Genomic DNA, 19,964 nt, shown 5'->3' on the forward strand with positions numbered 1-19,964 from the left:
TTTTAAACAGAGGTTTCCCTTAAAAGTCATTGATTTGATTATGTCAATATATAAAAGAAATATAAACATGCATGTCTAATAAAGAATTTAGGGAATATCAATCATTTAAAATTTCAATAAATATTAAGATTTACATATAGATGTTGCATTAAGCACACAGTAGGAAAAAGTATATAAACATAACAATCGAACTTAGCAAAATCTTTACAAATAAAGTAAAAGATATTTATTGATTTTGCTTATAACATTTTCAGATTTCCATCAGACCTAATGCAGAGGTTTTCATGTCATATAGTTTTAATCTCTAAAAAATTTAAAACTGGCAGATTCAAACAACTCATCCCAAACTTCCAAGTTTCTAAGTAAACATACCCAAAATAGTCCTTTCTTTTATATATATATATTTATATGCATCCTTGCAACATGGAAGAATACATACATTTCTTGTTACATAAATAATACCTGAATATTTTAGCATAACCCAGAATATGAGAAAATCAGATATAATTGAAAGTCAAGCAGAATTGAATCAAATGGAGGAAGAAAGCTTAGCAATTCACTTTTATAAGTTTTACTTAGAAACAACTCTGCTTAGCCAATGTTTATGTAACTGATTCATGTGGTTAGAGATATATTTAAATCCAAACACTACTAGCTGGGCAGCTGAATGTTTTTGTCACTACAAGCATGACAATGTCTTATCTGGAGTTATGCAATCATTTGTAGTTAAATATGTAATTAATGTTTAAGAAATTGTTCTCTTAGGGTAAATAGTATATTCAGATTTTTTTTTTAACCACAAATGAAAAGTCTTCTCTAATTGCTTCCTATGATTGATCTCTCCTAATGAAAAGAATATAGAAACATTTCTAGACTGTGTAGTGCGTCTTTGCATGTTGTACTATGCCTAGAATAGCTGTTTGGTAAAGAATTCTGTAAATTAATAACGGCAGTCACAAAACTCTCATTACCTTTTCAGTTCTGCTGTTTCCAAATAACTTTAATGTATATGACAAACTCAATTATTTACCCTGATTATTCACCAAATTATCACTATGCTAAGACCATAGAGCTATAATCGTTAGGGTCTCATTCAGAGGAAAAGATTAACCTTTCCAACTTCCTCAAAACTACGGCTTCTAATGACCAAACATTCTACTACATTAATTAATATTTTACCTAATATAAGTATCTCAGAATTTTATTATACTTTCTAATATATTTAAAACATTGATTTTTGAGGAACTTCTAAGAGAAAGGCTCTGAAAAGTCTAGTTTACCATGTTTATATTAGTCTGCACATAATTTTTATTATATTTTCTTACTTAATATATTAATAAGTATATGCAACATATTCATTTCTAACTTACAAATATACCACAATATTATCCTAATTTGTACTAATATAAAAATGTGAGGCTGGGCGCGGTGGCTCAAGCCTATAATCCCAGCACTTTTGGGAGGCCGAGCACGGGTGATCACGAGGTTCAGGAGATCGAGACCATCCTGGCTAACCCAGTGAAACCCGGTCTCTTACTAAAAAATACAAAAAACTAGCCGGGCGAGTTGGCGGGCGCCTGTAGTCAGCTACTCGGGAGGCTGAGGCAGGAGAATGGCGTAAACACCGGGAGGCGCGAGCTTGCAGTGAGCTGAGATCGGCCACTGCACTCAGCCTGGCGATTAGGCGAGACTCCAGTCTCAAAAAAAAAAAAAAAAAAAAAAAAAAATGTTGACACCATATTTTCTAAAATTCTCAGGAGTGAAGGATTCATTTTTTAATAAAAGATTGATTTTTTTGAGTTTCCCTAATTAATAAATTTTAAAAGAGGAAGTAAAGGCATGAAAATATGTATACAGAAAGAAAAAATGGGCACCTGTCAAATTCTCAGTCAGTAGCTCAGAATCAGTCCTTCATTTTACCTCTTCCTGTAAATCCCTTTATTAGTGATCCCAAATTTCCCTATTGGCATCTATTTAATACAAATTATTTCCACCTCTTCTTCCTCTACCATTCACAACCCTCTATGTTGTTCTCAAGGTTTGTTACTGATACTCTAACTCCTTCTCCCTCAAAGCTGTTCTAGGTCTTCTTTACCATTTATTTTTTACCTCATCTGTATTGATTTGTTTGCTTTAAACACCTCTCTAGACCTACCAATGACCATGTTTTCCAGTCCCCAGAATTATGCTGGTTCCTTGAGTCCCCCTTGACATACACTCTCTCAAAAGTCATTTTCAAAACTCTCTTCTCCTAGAAAGGCTATCTGGAACTCTGGAAAACATTCACAACAATCTCACTAACAGAAGATGCAATGTGCTCCTATCATTAGGTAAGTAGATGATTCTAATCATAAATTCACCCTCAGATCCTATATAATAGAGACCATCAATTATTTTAACAACCAATCTCTATCGTAGAACTGCCTTGTATTTTTACTGCCTGTAAATCTAAAATAAACTGCTCCTGTGTATATTCAGTTTTCCCTGATGTTTCTATGGGATTTCAAAGCATTTGAATAAAAACTGAAGTGACTGACCTGCTACCTAGTATCCTGAATACTTTCTGAGATTCTGACAGCACCAGATGTGGATCACATATAGCTGTGCTCTTCCTCCTGAATCTGTACAGCTACATGAGGCAGAAACCCCAGATTCTCCCTTGTCGTCACATACCAATCATCATATTATGGCAGCTTGGCCTCCTAAACTTACCTATTATTGATTTGTCCTCTTCTCTCTGATGAACGCTTGTAATGCTACAGGGCAGATTCTCAGCCTTTCTTATCTGAACACATTAAATAATCTTTTCTGGTGTTCTTACTTCTAGTTCACCCTATTTAACCCATCACCAGATTGAACTTTTAAAATCTGATCACCTATGCTCAAGACCTCATCATTGTTTTCTTTGTGTCTACCATGAACTAAAGATATTTCCTTCATGACAAAGCCCCTCTCTTGCTATCCAGTCTCATGCCCCTCATCCCCTATTTTTTAAGTTTCAGTAATACTTTGTTCAATCTCAATCTTCTTGCCAGCATTGCCAGCATTCTAGCTATTATGGTTTCTTGCCAATCAACTTGGCAAACCTTTATTCTTACACCAATCCCAGCAACTGCCATTATGTTTCTAGACCTAGTCTACTAGAAGTTGCCATAAGAAAAAGAAAATTGATACCAGTTGTTAATTGGCAGGACCGTGGCACCTGTTTTTCAAACTGCATCCGTACAAGGGCAGCAGCCCCAGCCGAGTGGGTCTGGTTTCCCCTGTACTGAATTTCCCTGCAGAAGGGGAGGCTTTCTCAATTCATGTATGGGCTGGGTGAGTCACTGTAGATTGGTTAAAGCACGGGTTCAATGTCTGTAGTCTCATCCCGGCCCTGCACCTCTCCATTTTTTGGTTGGTTGATTTGTGTTTTCTTTTTTGTTGTTATTGTTTGGACCTTGGCTTCCTCTACTGTTCTGATGAACAGTTTTCCAAAAACTTAACGTTCTCTACAAACCCTTAACCTACTGTTTCTCCCATTATGCTCAACAGATGGCCTAGATTTCTTTTCTCCAAGGAAAATTGAGATTACCAGGAAAGCGAATTTTGGTCATATCACCTTCATTCCCTTTCCCTCATTCTAAGGAAAGATGAATGAAAACCTTTTGCTTTTAAAAGGTGAATTCTCCTTGTGTACTCTGAATCACAGCAACTCTTGCCCCCTTAGAAATCTCATTTCATCAGTTATTCCTCATATCCTATGTACTTATCCTTTTTAATTTTTTCCTAGCTCCCTGATCCTAACATAGATATAAAACAGAAATTCTCTCAATCTTTTAAAAACCATGATAATAAATATCATGGTGGTGAATAGTAAAAGTACCCACAATTCTCTGTTCTTTTGCATTCATTCCATCATAAACACAAAGTCTTTCGTTACACCTTTTAATCTGGATAGCCAAATGACTTGTTTTGGCCCATACAATATTATCAAATGTAATACAAGAAACAGTATCTTGAAAAACACTTGTGCATTGAGGCTTACTGGCTTGTTGAGTGCAGAACATTGCCATAATATGAATGAGCTCAGGCTAGTTTACTGGAAGATATAAGACCATATCTCAGCAGACAACTACTCAGCCACCAGACAGCTAATCAGCCACCAGCTAACCCCACAGCCAATCACTGACATGGATAAGTCACAGCAAAGATTAACTGAATCTAGCCCATATCTGCAGAACCACCTAGCTGAAAACAGCCCAAATTACTGACCAAGAAATTTTTGAGCTAAATAAAATATTGTGTTTTAAAACGCTAAATGTTGGCATGGTTTGTTAAGCAACAAAAGCTAACTGACAAAAACAAATATATACATACATATCCAAAGCTCTTTCTGGATCTTATATTTCCCATAATTACAGGTCCATGTTGTTTTCTTCTCAGTCAAGTCTGTACAATATAATCACTGCCTTGAGTTTCTTATTTCTTGTAGTCAACACACCCAAAATGACTACCCAGAGTCCCAGCCTTGTAGAATTCCTTCCTTTTAAGTGTGGGTAGAAATGGTTACTTGCTTCTAACTGATAGAATATGACAGAGGTGAAGGAATTTTTCAAATGTAACAAAGGTCCTTAATCAGGTGACTTGTTAATTAAAAGGGAGGCTTATCCTGCATGGGTGTGACCCAATCAAGTGAGCTCTTTAAAATAAAATAAAATAAAAAAAGGTCTTTGGAATTAGAGACTCAAAGCAACAGAGATACTTTTTCTCTGTTGCTGGCTTTAAGAGGCAAGCTGCCATGAATTCCACAGCCTCAAGGAAATCAACTCTGCTAACCTGACTGACACCTTGATTTCAACCTGGTGAGAGACCCTGAGCAAAGAACATGGCTCAGCCATATCCAGACATCTGAGCTACAGAAACCAGGAGAAATAGGCAAATTTGTGAAGTCACTACATTTGTGGTAAGCTGTTATACAACAGAAAACTAATACACTTCCGACTAACTTCTTAACAGATTCCTCCTCCACCCTTACATGGAAAACTGTTATCACTACCATCTACAATGGTTTATTTTTCCTAAACCCAACAGGCACTTGAATCGCTTACCTTTCCTGATTTCTTTTCAAAGTGTGACTCTTCTAATCTCTCCCTCCTTTTCAGAACTTTTATTTACAGCCTCTATTTCATTACTCTTTCCTAGTATATTTCCTGGCTTTTGATGAGTCCTTTTCACATTCCTTCTCATCTTCCACCCTGTTCTTATCAGCTGGTACTTCGTTCTCTATTACCTTTCTGGAATACCAAAAATGTATTCATCCCTCAAGTTTCAGCAACACTGCCTCTGCGAACCCTTTCTGATGGTCCAGGCTGACTTAGGCATCCTACCCATAGGTTTCCCACTGTTTTCTGAGCATGTAACCTTTTGTTGTCATTATTTCCAGGTACGTACACTTTTTAAATTCCTTAAAGGCAGATCATATGTCTATGTACCTCTAGTGTCTAGTGCATAGCCTACTACCTTCATACAGGAATAGAAGATAAATAAAATGTCTAGTAGATCAAGGAACAGAAGGATGCAGAAGCAGAAACATAGTTTCTCCTTGAAGAGGGTCTGATCCCCTCCCTCAGCAATTGCCCCCTTTTATTCTGCTCTAGACTCTGGGCAGTGAGGATGGGCAGGTATAGGAAGAACATTGCCTCTGACCTCTGATTCAGTCATTACCTCCCCAGCCAAGTTCTGACATCAACAAGTCTTAAGTTTTGACATCAACAAGTCAGGAGACTCTCTTCTTAAAAGCCTACATCATCTTTCTGCTGGAATTGTCAAAGTGACTTGATTTTCCAGATATGTTCTTCCTTTGTACCTGGTTAATGGTACAAATTAATCCGCCCAGAGGAAATAACAAGCTACCATTCAGGGACTATAGGGATTCTGCCAGCATCAGAGCAGAGCCTGGAGCTTCTCACTGATTCATAAAAATTCTCCTAAGTGCATCTAGTTTCATTCACTATGAAAGGTAACAAGATAAAAGGAGGGAATCATATACTCACCCTAAGCAAGAAAAGAAATGGAGAGGTAGCAGTGGGAAGATCACTGGAGAAAAGTTGGTAAAAAAATAAAATCACTTGGTCAGGGATTTGTCCATTGCCTAAAAGAATGTAGGGCCTCTAAATGTTTAATCCTACCCAACTGCTCAAAACAATTATATGACCAAGAAGGCCCATGTAGAATCTGAATTACTACTTAGTCACCTCTCACCTATTCACGCAAGGTCAGGCCCCAGGTGGCTCTGTTCTGCATGCAAAGAGCCATCCAGCTGATGGCCTTGAACACTTTACCTCCCAGCTTCTTAATATAAACGTGCCAAGTTTCAGCAAGTACTTTGGCATTCCAAGCTAGTCCTCCAGCAGTTAGCTGAATCCAACATGAACGTTTAACCTCCCAGCTTCTTTCAAGGTTTTCAACCTCTAAATCTCTGGGGTCAGAAGCTATAGATTATTTGCTTCAGTAAGAGCAATAGCACTAACTCTAAGGCAGGAGTCCTAAGTGCTCTTCCATACTCTATTACCATTTTCTTTCAGCTTTGAATGCTCACTAAGAGGGTTTATGTAACGTCTATTCTCTATTTAATAAACACAAGATCATGTGAAAAGGAGGATCATTCATTCATTTATTCATTCATTCGTCAGACACTTTTTAAGCACCCACAGTATTCCAGTCATTGTATTAGGTGATGGGAAGCAGAAGTGAGAAAAATATTTTTTGTCAAATTCAAGGGGTTCAGGAATCTAGTGGGGTAAGAGAGACATATGAAGGCTATTGTAATACAGTATACTGGTATGAATAGGGTATTTCATTATAAAGTTGAGACCTGGGGGTATATGGAGGGTTTCTATGTCTAATGCCCCATCCAAATAACTTACTGTAATCCCTTTTCTATGAATCCATGAAATCTAATTATTTAATAAACATATGTGCTAATGTCCAAATTCCTCAGAATTTCATGTCAGGACCTCCATTATTTAGCCCCAGTCAGTTCTTTTGGTCTTATTTTTATGTTCCATGTTCCTCTCCCCAGTTCTTACTTCTGAGCTACATTTGAAAAAGGTGTGAAACTCTCCTTCTCCATGTTCGTTACTTTGTGCCCCAAAAAAACATGCTGCCATCTCAGACTTCTTAGATACAGTAACCCATTTATTGAGAGCCTACCACTGGCCAGGCACTATTCTAGGCACTTTGCATGGATTATCTCATTTAATCTTCACAAGTAAGGTTGATACATTATCAACTCATTTTACAAATGAGAAAACTGAGGTTTATGATTCCAAGTAACTCACCCAGAGGTTTACATAGCCAGTAAATTGCCCATCTCATTTTGGTTTTCCCACATCACCACTCCAATGCATGAACTCCCTTTCCTTACCTCCCATCCATTTCTCAACCTGATTTCTGTCCCCATAATCTCACTCACACTGTTCCCATAAAGGTCACCAAATGACCTCCTAATTTCAAGATTTAATGAACTCAGGGGTCCTACTTTATTTTACCTTGTTTTGTATTCCACTATACACTCCTCTTTTTGGAAAGTCCCATTAGCTCCCACTGCATAAAACCACTCTCTCAGACTTCTTTGGTTCACCTCTTAGATAGAAAAAGACACCTAGGTTTCTCATTGGCTCTCTTTTTTCATAGCTTCTTTTATACTTTCCTGTTTCCTGACTTGAATCTTGTCTTCTTACTTTAACCTTCTTTCCCTGAGTAAATTCCCATCACTTTAAGTTATGTGGCAAATATCTCCAGTCTCCCTTCTCTCTCCTGTGTCTAGGATTCATACTTTCAACTTCTTTCTAGATATCATGATACAGTGCCACCAAGGCATCTCAGACTCCACATCAGATGTCTAATCTCTTCCCATCCCCTCCCAAGACCTGTTATGCATTCTTCAATTAATGATGCCAACATTCATCCAATTTCCTAGGTAATAAACTTCATTCATGCTTAATGTTTCCCATATATTGTCAATGAACAAGTTCAGCTAATTCCACCTCATAAGGCTCTCTGTTTATTCCGACAGTCACCATCTTAGCTCCAAACTTTATCATACATCTTTCAGATGAATCACTGTGTTTTATGTGTATTCACTTCTCCTTTAACTCTAATACTACCCCTAGAAAATTCTTAGACTTTTACATGAACATTAAAGTTCCTTTTTTTCTGAATTTTATTTAAGAGGATTTTGATTCAACAGCTTATTTTATATAACATGTTTGCTTTTGACATGCTTTAAAATTATTGAGTGATTTTTTTTAACGTAACATACTTTTACTTAAACATGCCACTTCAAAGGAAGCACTTGGGGAATTATCATTCAACCCAATATTTATATTGACTATGTCCAAGATAATATGCTAACCACTGTAGGGGACAAAATGTTGAATAAAACTGAATTTAACACAGGCTTTACCTGTAAAAACTCTACAATATGTTAGGGGATATAAGACATGTATCTAAATAGCTATAGTACAGCCTATGATAGTTATAAAATAGGTATAGAAAACAAAACTATCAGAATTATGTCGGGAGAGAGTTTGCTTTCACCAAGAGAACCAAAACAGCTTCATGAAGGTGTCGATATCTGAGCAAGGACTTCACAGGTGAAAAGCTACGTGATCTTTTGAATATTTCATGTTTTTTCACTCACCTTATTGAACTCCCTGTATGTGTAAGGCACTGCATTAAATGCTAGGGATACGGAAATTAACAAGAGACCAGAACTTGACTTCAAGTAGTTTTCAGTCAGTGAGGAAAAAAGATAAAAGTAAATTATTACAACAGAATGAAAAGAAATTATAATGGAGAGTTTTCCTCCACTAAAAGCTATAACATAATAAAGAAAATCACAAAGATGAACAAGAACTAACTCCTTTCCAAAGGGAACATCTTTAAGAAGGGATGCTACTGGAACTGAGCTTAAATTATCAAGTAGCCTAGGTCAAAATGGAGAAGAGCTAGGGAAAGAAGGAAACGTTTGACCAGAGGAATCAAGGGCTCAGAGATGGGAAGATATGAAGTATGTACTTTGGTGATTGTTCAGGAGAGCTGAAAAAGAGAGCTAAAAGATGTAGATAGAAAAAGACACCTAGGCTAGGTTGTGGAAAGGTTAAAGGCCAGACTAAGAAGTGAAGACATTTCTTAGGAATAGCTTCTCAATGACTAACCAATAGATCTAACTTATAGACAGTTCTATATATGGATTCATTTTCACCAGGCAGACTAGAAATTTACTTACTTGACTGTATTTCTGATTAAAAACTTGATATTGTTGGCATCAAGCAGCCCAATCGTGTAATTTTTTTTTAGACTTTGTACATTACAGTTCACTATATTAAACTTGCAGACTGCTCTCTTTGGGGCTCTGATCATTTCTCCTTAGTTTACACTTGTGGCAATAGTCATCTAATTTTTATTTCATGATGACCTACTGTTTACTCAAATGGATTATTACAGGAAATGGAAACAAGAACAATGGTAATTGTTCAAATAATTGGTAATTGGTCAAACACTTTAGGACATAGTATTCCACCATTACTGGTAATCATAATCTTCAGCCACAATTAATATGAGGTTGAGCTCTGCTTTTTTATTTGGAGCTCTAATAACGTGAACTATAACCTGCTCCTGAAGAACCGTTTTTGGAAAAAGATTTTAAAGGACGTATTCAGTCTCTAGATTCACTTCTGTATATTTGGACACACAAAAATAAAAATAAGTGGCCAATTCAGAGGAAAAAACTATCAGTTGGAGAAAACAGTAAATCAAAGACCCAACAATTGCTTTGTTAATTTTTTTATTAATACATTTTCTTTTCAAAGAAGTCACTTAAAACTATCCTCCCCTAACAATGGAAATTTCCACATTTCTACATCTCCAACTACTTCATTATCTTTTCTGAGGCAAGAAAGAAATATTTAAACCTATCACAGCATATTGAGAATACCTTTAATTATATGATTATAGTTTGTTCCAATCCTAGCTGAGAAAGAACTTCAAGAAGAAATAAATGTTTTAGTCCAGTAAAAATGTGAGTACTGCAGTGTGTGTCTTTTATTAGCAGAAGACAATATAAGAAACTAGATGCTTGAATATAATAAAAATGCAGCATCAGAAACTCAGTGAAGCCTACAGAAATAAAGATGGCGTGGCACCAAAACTCCAACGCCTATTCTGCCATTTTACATTGGTCCTGTCCTAGTAACGCAAAAAGACCAACATGCCAGTAAAAATGTCCTTTAAACTACTTTGGGTTGACTGCAAATGCCTGATCTATTAGATCCTAAACAGGACGTCTGGGTACCAATTCATGGTCATTGTCAAGAAGTTAGAGCTCTGCATCCACTACCTACTCTCAAAGCCAGCGTCTGCATTCCTAACATTCTAACTACACTTCGTCAGTCACCTTATATTTTCATTACGGCAAATAGCCAGTCAATGGCAAATTATTCTATTTTTTATCTTCAAAATGCCTCCTTGTCCACATCCTTTCTTTCCTGGGTCTTCACCTATTGTACCAGACTCTCTCTACCTTAAAAGAACCATTCAATCTTGCCACTAAGTTTTGGAGTGTTATATTTTCCCCCTCTCACTGAGGTCAGCCCCACCCTAGGGGCTTCCAGGACCACAAAAGATGTTTTCCTTAGGATACACAGGGGAAAATTATTTTTCTTACTCTTATTTCCTAGTTTATCCTTTTATTAGTCTTTTACCAATTTAAAATCAATGGATCTACCTCTAGTGTCCAAGTGTTATCTTTTCACTAGATCTTTCTTATGTCTGAAATATGCTTCTTGATGGACCCAGCTCACCAAGCACACTCTCTTGACTAAACAAACTCCTCATATCAACCTTCTCCAAGAATTACTTAAAAGAAGGGGTAGTATTCTCCCAAATTTACTCCAACTAAATGTTTTACATTTTCTCTTCAGCCAATTCAGAGCATAATTGCTTAATCCTTTTTATGTTATAGATTTATTATCTATGTTTATACTACGATGATTCATTACCTGAGATAATGATTTTTTAAATATATTTTTCTTTGAAAGTTTTGTCTGCCTTAAACAGGATGGCCTTTGCAGACCGCCCAAGACAAAGGGTGCATAAACACTTATTTTTTTCCTTATGGACAGCAGGAAGACAAAACCTACCTGCCTGTGCTTTTGCTGAGGGGCGATCCCATGAAGCATTTCAGGATGTGATGAGGCCTTGAGATCAGTTCCCTGTGTTTTGGGACGCACTACATCAGAGACCAGACTGGAAGAGATTGCTAGAGACTTGGGCCGGACAGCTGCGGTGCCAATCCCCCCTGGGGGGCCTTGTTCAACTTTTCTGCTTGTAGCCTCATCTTCCCCTTCAGAGTCCACAATAAGGACATATTCAGCTTTGAAGAGGTCACTTTGCTGCATTCCTTGAAGTTTGTTTGCTTCAAATTCCCTTTCTTGTAAAATCGTTCCACTGACCTCTGAAGGACAAGTCAATGTCGCTTGGTCTCTCTCTTGTTGGCTCCCAGCATTCAAGGTCAAGTAGTCATTGGATTTAGACTGTAATAGATGTAGAGATATAAAAGCACTGATATTACTTTAATAAATGCTTCTTTTTTGGCACGTACACTGAAAAGTTTAACCACCTTATATTTTCAAAAATATATTAAATTAGGTTGACATAAGAAAGAGATTGGGTTGAAGTTAGTGGTTTATTTTTACTAGCCCACTAGCCCACCTGTTTTTCCTGGTCTAAGCCCAACAATTTTAGGATAGTAACCAACATGAACAAGCAAACCTAACTGTTTTCAAGTAAGTCATGATACAACATTTTAAAGAGAGAGGGGGGAGAGCAATGTTTTCCATGAAGACATTTGTGAAAAAAATGGGGATTGGGCAAGGGTTTAGTTAATGGTGAAGCAACCTGTATATCCTTCAAATGCCAAGGGAGGAAGGAAATCCCCATTGAAAGGTTCTAAAATAATACAAAATCTCTCTAAAAATCTGAAAGGAAAAATAAAATTGGAACAAAATGCATACTCAGACAAAACAATCTAAGTTAATTAGGGAGAACTCATAAATAGAACACCAAAAAAGAAGACATAGATATTTTAGTACAAAGCATTTTCACTGTTTTATTTTGGATTTCTAATTCTCAGTCTTTTTCCATCCAATTTTCTGTGAATACATACATTTACAAGACCAGGATCAAGATAGCTTTATCAAGCTACCAAACTTCTTTTTCTAAAACTATGACAGCCATGTATACTAAGATTGTGTTTAAAAGACCCAATGTCAATTTTCTTATTTTTGTAATCACACTATGGTTACTATTATTCTTTTCTCTGCAGCTTTTGTGTAAGGCTAAAATTATTTCAAAATAGAAAGTTAAGCCACTAAATGAAAATAAACTAACAATTTCAACTCTGGTCGTCAATTTAATGCGTCCTATATGTGCATGTGTTGTATGTACGAAGACAGAAGTCGAATCACTGATTAAATATAACTAAAAAGTTGATTTTATACACCCATCCCACTTTATTCAACTGATAATGATGATATAGTCAGAATAAAACGCAAATTGCCTCTGATTAAAATTTCTCTGCCCATCTTTCCCTATTTACTCTGATTTTTTTTCATTGTATTTATCACTATATGGGATTTTATTACACACTTTTCATTTTTTTATTGCCTGCCTTCCCCATAACAAGTAAGCTATATGAATTGTCTTTATTCAGTTGGAATCCAATCACCAAGAGAACAACATATGTCCAGTAAACAGTTGCTAAGAATAAAAATGAATGAGGAATTACACTATTTTAATGTTGAACTGTCTAAAAGATAGGGTGAAAAAATCTTTAATCTTTTAAAGATGCAGTTGTATATATATCATTGCAATCAGCAGATAAATATTATCATCTTAGGAAGCTCTGGAGGCTTGCAACCAAGGTTGGTTTATGTAGCTACAGTTTCACACCACTCATAGGCCCTAATTACAAAGGATCTCATTAATATTATGTAAATGAGTGCTGTAGGAAATAAACTATCTAGAAGTGCCATATATAGTATTCATGGCCCTATTAGTCTTTGAAAGAAGATAGCAGCATTGAAAACCCCAGGATCATGGAAATATTACTACTTTCTAGATAAGATGTTTCCTTGCAGACAAGGTGAATCTGATTATTTTATCCCTTTCTAATTGTGTCAAGAATAACACAAAGTTGCCCCATCTCATTTTATTTATAAGTAAGCAATGTTAAAATACATTTTAAAGAGAAAAACATTTTTACTCAAAATTTTATTATTCTAACACAAGTTATTTTCAAGTTTTTAAAATTTGTTTAATTTCACTTCCAGTCCTGGTTTCATTTTAGATAGGTACAGTCAAGATATGAACACAATATTATATCACCTAATATTGTAAGGTTAACATTTTCCATGGAATTATCTAATTACCATCAGCATAACTTTGTCAAAGTGATATATTATTACATTCTCAATTTTCTGATTGTTAGATATTAGGCTTTTAAATTTTCTCTAATTATTTTCCTACATAACATTTTTCTTCTTTTGTAATATTTTCTTGGGATGCTTTTCAAGGAGTTAGATTATTGAAAGGTTATGAACAGTTTTATAACAGTAGATAAAGGATTTCCACCAAAATTGTATAAATTCACAAAACCAGCAGGAAAATGTAAGCATGCCACTATTTCCACAACTCTCCCAACATCAGGTATTACATTTTTTAATGTTTCTAATTTATTACCTGTAAATAATAACATCTCACTGTTTTGTCTTATATTTTCTTTTGAGATAAATTTAAATATTTTACATTTTGTTTTATTTTCTTAAAAAACATTTGAGAGAAGGTGCCAGTAGGCAGAATTTGTCATGTTAATAGCAAACAATAGAATGTCAAACTGAAAAAAATTGAAGATAATGCATTAGACAGAACATGCAATTTGATAACATTTATGCTTCTGTTGCATTATTATATATTTTTTAGTCAAACTTAGAGTCACAGTCACCTTAATTTAAGCACAGGAAATATATACAAATTTCCAAGTCATCATTATTGAAAATTTAATATAATTGTTTGAAATAAAAAAAGAATAAAAATAATCCTACCCTATTTACAGTTTCTGGACTCTTATCACTTGATTCTTCTGGAATTTTAACAAGGAATTTAGAGGTGTCAGCCAACTGAGTATGGGTTGGTAGTCTTCTGACAGTGGGGACAAATGTGAAGATCAAAGGTTTGGCTTCAGAACCACCAGCAGAGACCTATGAGACATGTAGTTAATTAGACTTTTGACCTTGTTAAAGGTTTATCTTGACTTTATTCTCCATATTACATGATATTTATCTCATTTATTTTGATGAATTGCCTATTGTTCTGTGATCATGTATGTGGCTGCCAAAGTAAACACCTATAAAAATAATCATAATGAATCAGAACATTTTTTTATGATACTATTTACCGGAGAAAACAATACCACCCCGGGAAGATCCTGTTGTAGGGGATGGCATAAAACAGCAGGTTGGCAAGCTGATCAGCTGGAATCTCACAGAGCATCTCTGCCTCAGTGGGGTCAACACAAACTCATCATCTGTTCTGTTTCAAAACTGGCTTTCATCCATTTAACCCTGGGTTAGCACATTCAATTTATTACCTCATAATCAATAAGCATGCAAGAAAATGCCCACATTTATCATTAACAAAAATGCCAAAATACAAATTTAAAGTAGAAAGTAGGCCTATCAGAATACCAATGCTACTCTTAAAGATATACCTTCTCCTTCATTTATTCTTAACTTACTCAAAAATAATTGTATGAAGCATTTGCTGTGTGACAGGTACTCAGGAGGCAGGAAAAAAAAACGGTGAACAGGGAACAGTAGACTACTCACAAGCAGAAAAAAGACATGCACAGACTACTAAAGGAACAGTGATGCAGGGTGTCTACCCAACCCAGGAAGCTTCATAATAGGCAGCACCTAAAATTTAAGTCCAGGTGAAGAGGAGGCTAGGGAGATCCCAAGCTGAGAAAAGGAGATAAGTGGAAGCATCGAAAGCAGCAGCAGCGAAGAGTGTATCAAGCTTGGATTTTGTTCGGTTGAAATTGTTGATTGAAAAATGACATAGTCCTATTAGAATTGTAGATAGATGAAATCTAGTTTTAAAAGTCACAAGCGGTCAGGCGCGGGAGCTCACGCCTGTAATCCCAGCACTTTGGGAGGCTGAGGCGGGCAGATCACCTGAGATCAGGAGTTTGATACCAGCCTGGCTAACATTGTGAAACCCTGTTTCTATTAAAAATACAAAAAAATTAGCCGGGCGTGGTGGCGGGCGCCTGTAGCCCCAGCTACTCAGGAGGCTGAGGCAGGAGAATGGCGTCAACCCGGTAGGCGGAGCTTGCAGTGAGCTGAGATTGCCACACTGCACTCCAGCCTGGGCCACAGAGAGAGACTCTGTCTCAGAAAAAAAGTCACAAACCTAGACTCAAGAATAAAAAGCCAAAAGCATAAGTTGAGGACCAAATGGAAAGGGAGAAAGAGAAGATAGTACTGTAGATTTCTCTTTTAAGAAGTTTACATGAGAAGTAAAAAGAGAGGTTGAGAGTAATTAGAGAGCAAATTAGAGTCAACAGGGTGCTTTTGTTTGTCTTATAATAAACTTGGACATATCTATATACTACGGGATGGGTGAGAGTAGAGAAGGAAAGGGGAGCAAAACCCTGAAGAAAGAAGGTGAAATAAGTTACAGCAACAACAAGAGGAACGTGGTCTCCTTTGAGACTGGAGAAAATAGACTAACATATGGAAGAGCTCACAAACGTGGTAAAGTGGTGGAAATGGAAAGAGTGGGAAGGTGATAAGAACCACTTTTGTTGCAGAGAAAATTGTATGTATTTCTCATGTACAACATGATGTTTTGAAATATATATATTTTTGGAATAGTTAAATCTAGTTCATTAATACAGTTCCTCACGTAATTAACATTTTTGTGGTGAGAACACTTAACATCTATTATCTTTGCATTTTTCAAGAATACAATATATTGTCATTAACTATAGTCACCATGCTGTACAACAGATCTTGTGAACTTATTTCTTCTATCTAACTGTAATTATATATATTTTAACCAACATCCACTCAAGCCCCCTCCCTCTTACCGACCACAGCCTCTGGCAACCACTATTTTACTCGTTACTTCTATTAAATCAACTTTTTAAAATTCTACACATGAGTGAGATCATGCAGTATTTGTCTTTCTACAACTACAACTGGCTTATTCTACTTAACATAACATCCTCCATGTTCATCTGTGTTGCTGAAAATGACAGAATTCCATTCTTTTTATAGCTGAATAGTATTCCATTGTGTATATGTACTACATTTTCTCTATCCATTCATCCATTGATAGAAACCTAGTTTAATTCCATATCTTAGGTACTGTGGATACTGCTGCAGATATCTCTTCCATATACTTATTTTATTTCCTTTGGCTATGTGCCCAGTAATGGGATTGCTAGATCATATGGTAGTTGTATTTTTAATATTTTGAGGAACCTCCATAACATTTTCACAATGAATGTACCAATGAACACTCTCACCAACTGTGTGTAAGTGTTCCCTTTTCTTATATTCTCACCAACACTTGCGCTTTGTTTTTCTGATAACAGTCATTCTACTAAGAGGGAGGTAATATCTCATTATTTTTATTGGCATTTCCCTGATGATTAGTAACAATGAGCATCTTTTTCGTTATGAGCATCATTTTCATTCATACCGATTGGCATATACCTGGTGGCCATTTGCGTGTCTTCTTTTGAGCTATGTCTATTCAGATGTATTGCCCATTTTTTAATTGGATTGTTTTCTTGCTATTGAGTTGTTTGAGATTTTGTTTGTATTTTTTGGTTACTAACCCTTTATTAGATGTATAATTTACAAATATTTTCTCCCATTCTGTAGGTTATCTCCTCACTCTGTTGATTGTTTCCCTTGCTGTGCAGAAGCTTTTTAATTTGCTAAAATCCTATTTGTCTACTTTTACCTATACTTTTGAAGTCATATCCAAAAAATTATTGACCAGACCAATGTCATAGAATTTTCCCGCTATGTTTTCTTCTAGCAGTTTCATAGTTTCTGGTCTTACATTTAAGTCTTTAAAAGGTTTTGCATATGGTTAATGACAGAGGTCCAGTTTCATTCTTATGCATGTGGATATCCGTTTTCCCAATACCACTTATTGAAGAGACTGACTTTTCCCCATCGTGTGTTCTTGGCACCTTTATCAAACATCAGCTGGCTGTAAGTGTGTGGATTTATTTCTGGACTCTCAGCTGGAATGCTCAGTTCCATTGGTCCATGTGTTGGTTTTTATGCCAGCATCATGCTATTTTGGTTACTATAGCTTTGTAGTAGTATACTGTGAATTCAGGCAGTGTGATCCCTTCAGTTTTGTTCTTTTTGCTCAAATTGCTTTGGTTATTCAGGCTCTTGTGTAGTTTCATAAGAATTTTATGATGTTTTAATTCTGTGAAGAATGTCATTGGTATTTTGATAGGAGTTGCATTGAATCTGTAGATCACTTTGGGTGTTAGAGGCATTTTAACAACATTTATTATTCCAATTCATGAACACAGTATATCTTTCCATTTACTTCTGTCTTTCTCAATTTCTTTCATCAATGATTTACAGTTTTCAGTGCAGAGATCTTTCCCTCTTTAGTTAACTGTATTGCTATGGATTTTATTTTTTGTAGCTATTGTAAATGGGATTGTATTCTTCATTTCTTTTACAGATAGATGACTGCTAGATACACTCCTGATTTATGCATGTTAATTTTGTATCCTGAAACTTTATTGAATTCACTTATTAGAGCTAACAGTTTTTGGTGGAGTCTAAAATGTTTTATATATAAGATTCTGTCATCTGCGAACAAGGTCAATTTAACTGCTTCCTTTCCAAATTGGATGCCAAACTTTTATCTCTTTCTCTTTTGCCTAATTGCTCTGGCTATGACTTCCAGTCCTAGGCAGAATAGAAATAGTGAGAGTGGCATCCTTGTCTTTTTCCAAATCTTACAGTAAAACCTTTCAGCTTTTCCCCATTCAATATGTTAGTTATGGATTTGTCATATAGGTCCTTTATCATGTTGAGGTGCATTCTGTCTATACTTAATGCGTTGAGAGTTTTTATCATGAAGGAATATGAAATTTTGCCAAATGCTTTTTCTGCATCTATTGAAATAATCATACATTTTATGTTTTTAATTCAGGTAATGTGATGTATCAGATTTATGGATTTGCATATTTTGTTGAACCATCCTTGCCTCCCTGAGATAAAACCACTTGATCTTGGTAAATAATCTTTTTAATGTGCTCTTGAATTCAGTTTACAAGCACTTTGTTGAAATTTTTGCATACATGTTCATCAGGGATATTGGCCTGTAATTTTCTTTTCTTGTTGCGTTATTGTCTGGTTTTAGCATCAGGGTAATGCTAGTCTCATACAATGAGGTTGGAAGTATTCCCTCCTCCTTAATATTTTTGGAATAGTTAGAGGAGAATTGGTCTTAGTTCTTCTTTAAATATTTGGTAGGATTCAGCAGTGAAGCCATCAGGTCTGGGCCTTTCTTCGATGGGAGATATTTTATTGCTGATTCAACTTTCTTACTCATGATTATTCTGTTCAGATTTTCTATTCTTCATAATTCATTCTCGGTAGGTATGTGTCCAAGAGTTTATCCATTTCTGGCAGCTTATTCAATTTGTTGGTATGTAATTATTTACAGTAGTGTTTTATGATCCTTTGTATTTCTGTGGTATAAATTATAATGTCTCCCTTTTATTCTCTGATTATATTTATTTGTCTAGCTAAAGATTTGTCAAATTTATCTTTCAAAAAAACCTATTCTTTGCTTTATTGAGCAATCACTTTTGAATAGTTAATTTTCATGTTAAAATCAGTCCCTTCTAATCAGAGTAACACTGCCTTGCCACCTCCATTCCTATGTAAGAAGAAATATAACATGTCCTGGCAAGTCCCTCACTCCTTCTCCCTTCAAGCCCTGCCACCTTTCTATGCCTTGAACCGCTCAGACCTTATGCCCTTATGAGCATGCCTTTTAACTCAGTTCGTGTCAGTGCCCATGAGAAACCCTGGGCTCTGTGTCAGCCCTCAATTCCTGTACACTATGCACATTCCTAGTTTTGTTCCCATCTTGCACCCTGCTCCAACTCTCGAAATCTTTTCACTGTATACCTTCTGGAATTCAGTGAGCAATTTAAAAAAATCTTACGTATCTGTATCTTATTTTCAAAATACTCCCTTCACTTTCTAGTTATAACTAAAACATGGTTCTCTCTGAATGACTCTATTTCAATGATAAATGTTTTCTCTCACACTCCTGCACCACTGGGCCTGGAAGTAAAAGAGGTGGCCTCCTTGCTTATCTTCACTGCTTTCAGACTATTCTTCTCTCTTGCCTAAAAACTTCCAGCTTTGAATCTCATGTCATCAGTCTATACCCTTCACAATCTCTTTTAGTTGCAGTTATCTTCCCACACCCATATTAAATACTTCTTTCCTTAAAGATTCAGTTTCTGGCTCAATGCGACTCTTCTTAACCCAATGCTTTGTATAATACCCAGTATTATAACCCAATGGATAATTTTTATAATATTGTAATTCCTTGACCTCTACTCTTCCTTGCGTCTCATATCCCTAGCCTAGCCGAAGAGCTGCAAACCTTCCATAATTTGTTTCTTCATTCTCTGACCATCACTTTCTATTTCTCCATACCATCCCCTTAGTCCAACTCTAACGTTTTCTAACTCTACCATGATTTAAATCTACTGATTCTTCCCACATTATTTCCCCACATTTGTCTTCTTTTTTTTTTTTTTTTTTTTTTTTTTTTTTTTTTTTTTTTTT

At 35.9% G+C, this 19,964-nt stretch overlaps 1 protein-coding gene across 10 annotated transcripts in view; it reads right to left on the bottom strand.

The window, feature by feature from the left end:
- MLIP (muscular LMNA interacting protein) overlaps positions 1 to 19,964 on the bottom strand; it is a 268,127-nt gene that overhangs the window by 139,220 nt on the left and 108,943 nt on the right. For 8 of the 10 annotated variants that reach the window (XM_017872849.1, XM_017872833.1, XM_017872802.1 and 5 more), the window contains exons 2-3: positions 14,148 to 14,303; positions 11,187 to 11,579 (exon numbers count right to left, since the gene is read on the bottom strand). In XM_017872849.1, the coding sequence (XP_017728338.1) occupies positions 11,187 to 11,579; positions 14,148 to 14,303 (549 nt within the window). The remainder of the gene's footprint in view (positions 1 to 11,186; positions 11,580 to 14,147; positions 14,304 to 19,964) is intronic. The other 2 variants (XM_017872818.1, XM_017872812.1) reach the window with 1 other exon arrangement.

Source organism: Rhinopithecus bieti, unplaced genomic scaffold (genome assembly GCF_001698545.2).
Source record: "Rhinopithecus bieti isolate Rb0 unplaced genomic scaffold, ASM169854v2 scaffold_1304, whole genome shotgun sequence".
Lineage (NCBI taxonomy): Eukaryota > Metazoa > Chordata > Mammalia > Primates > Cercopithecidae > Rhinopithecus > Rhinopithecus bieti.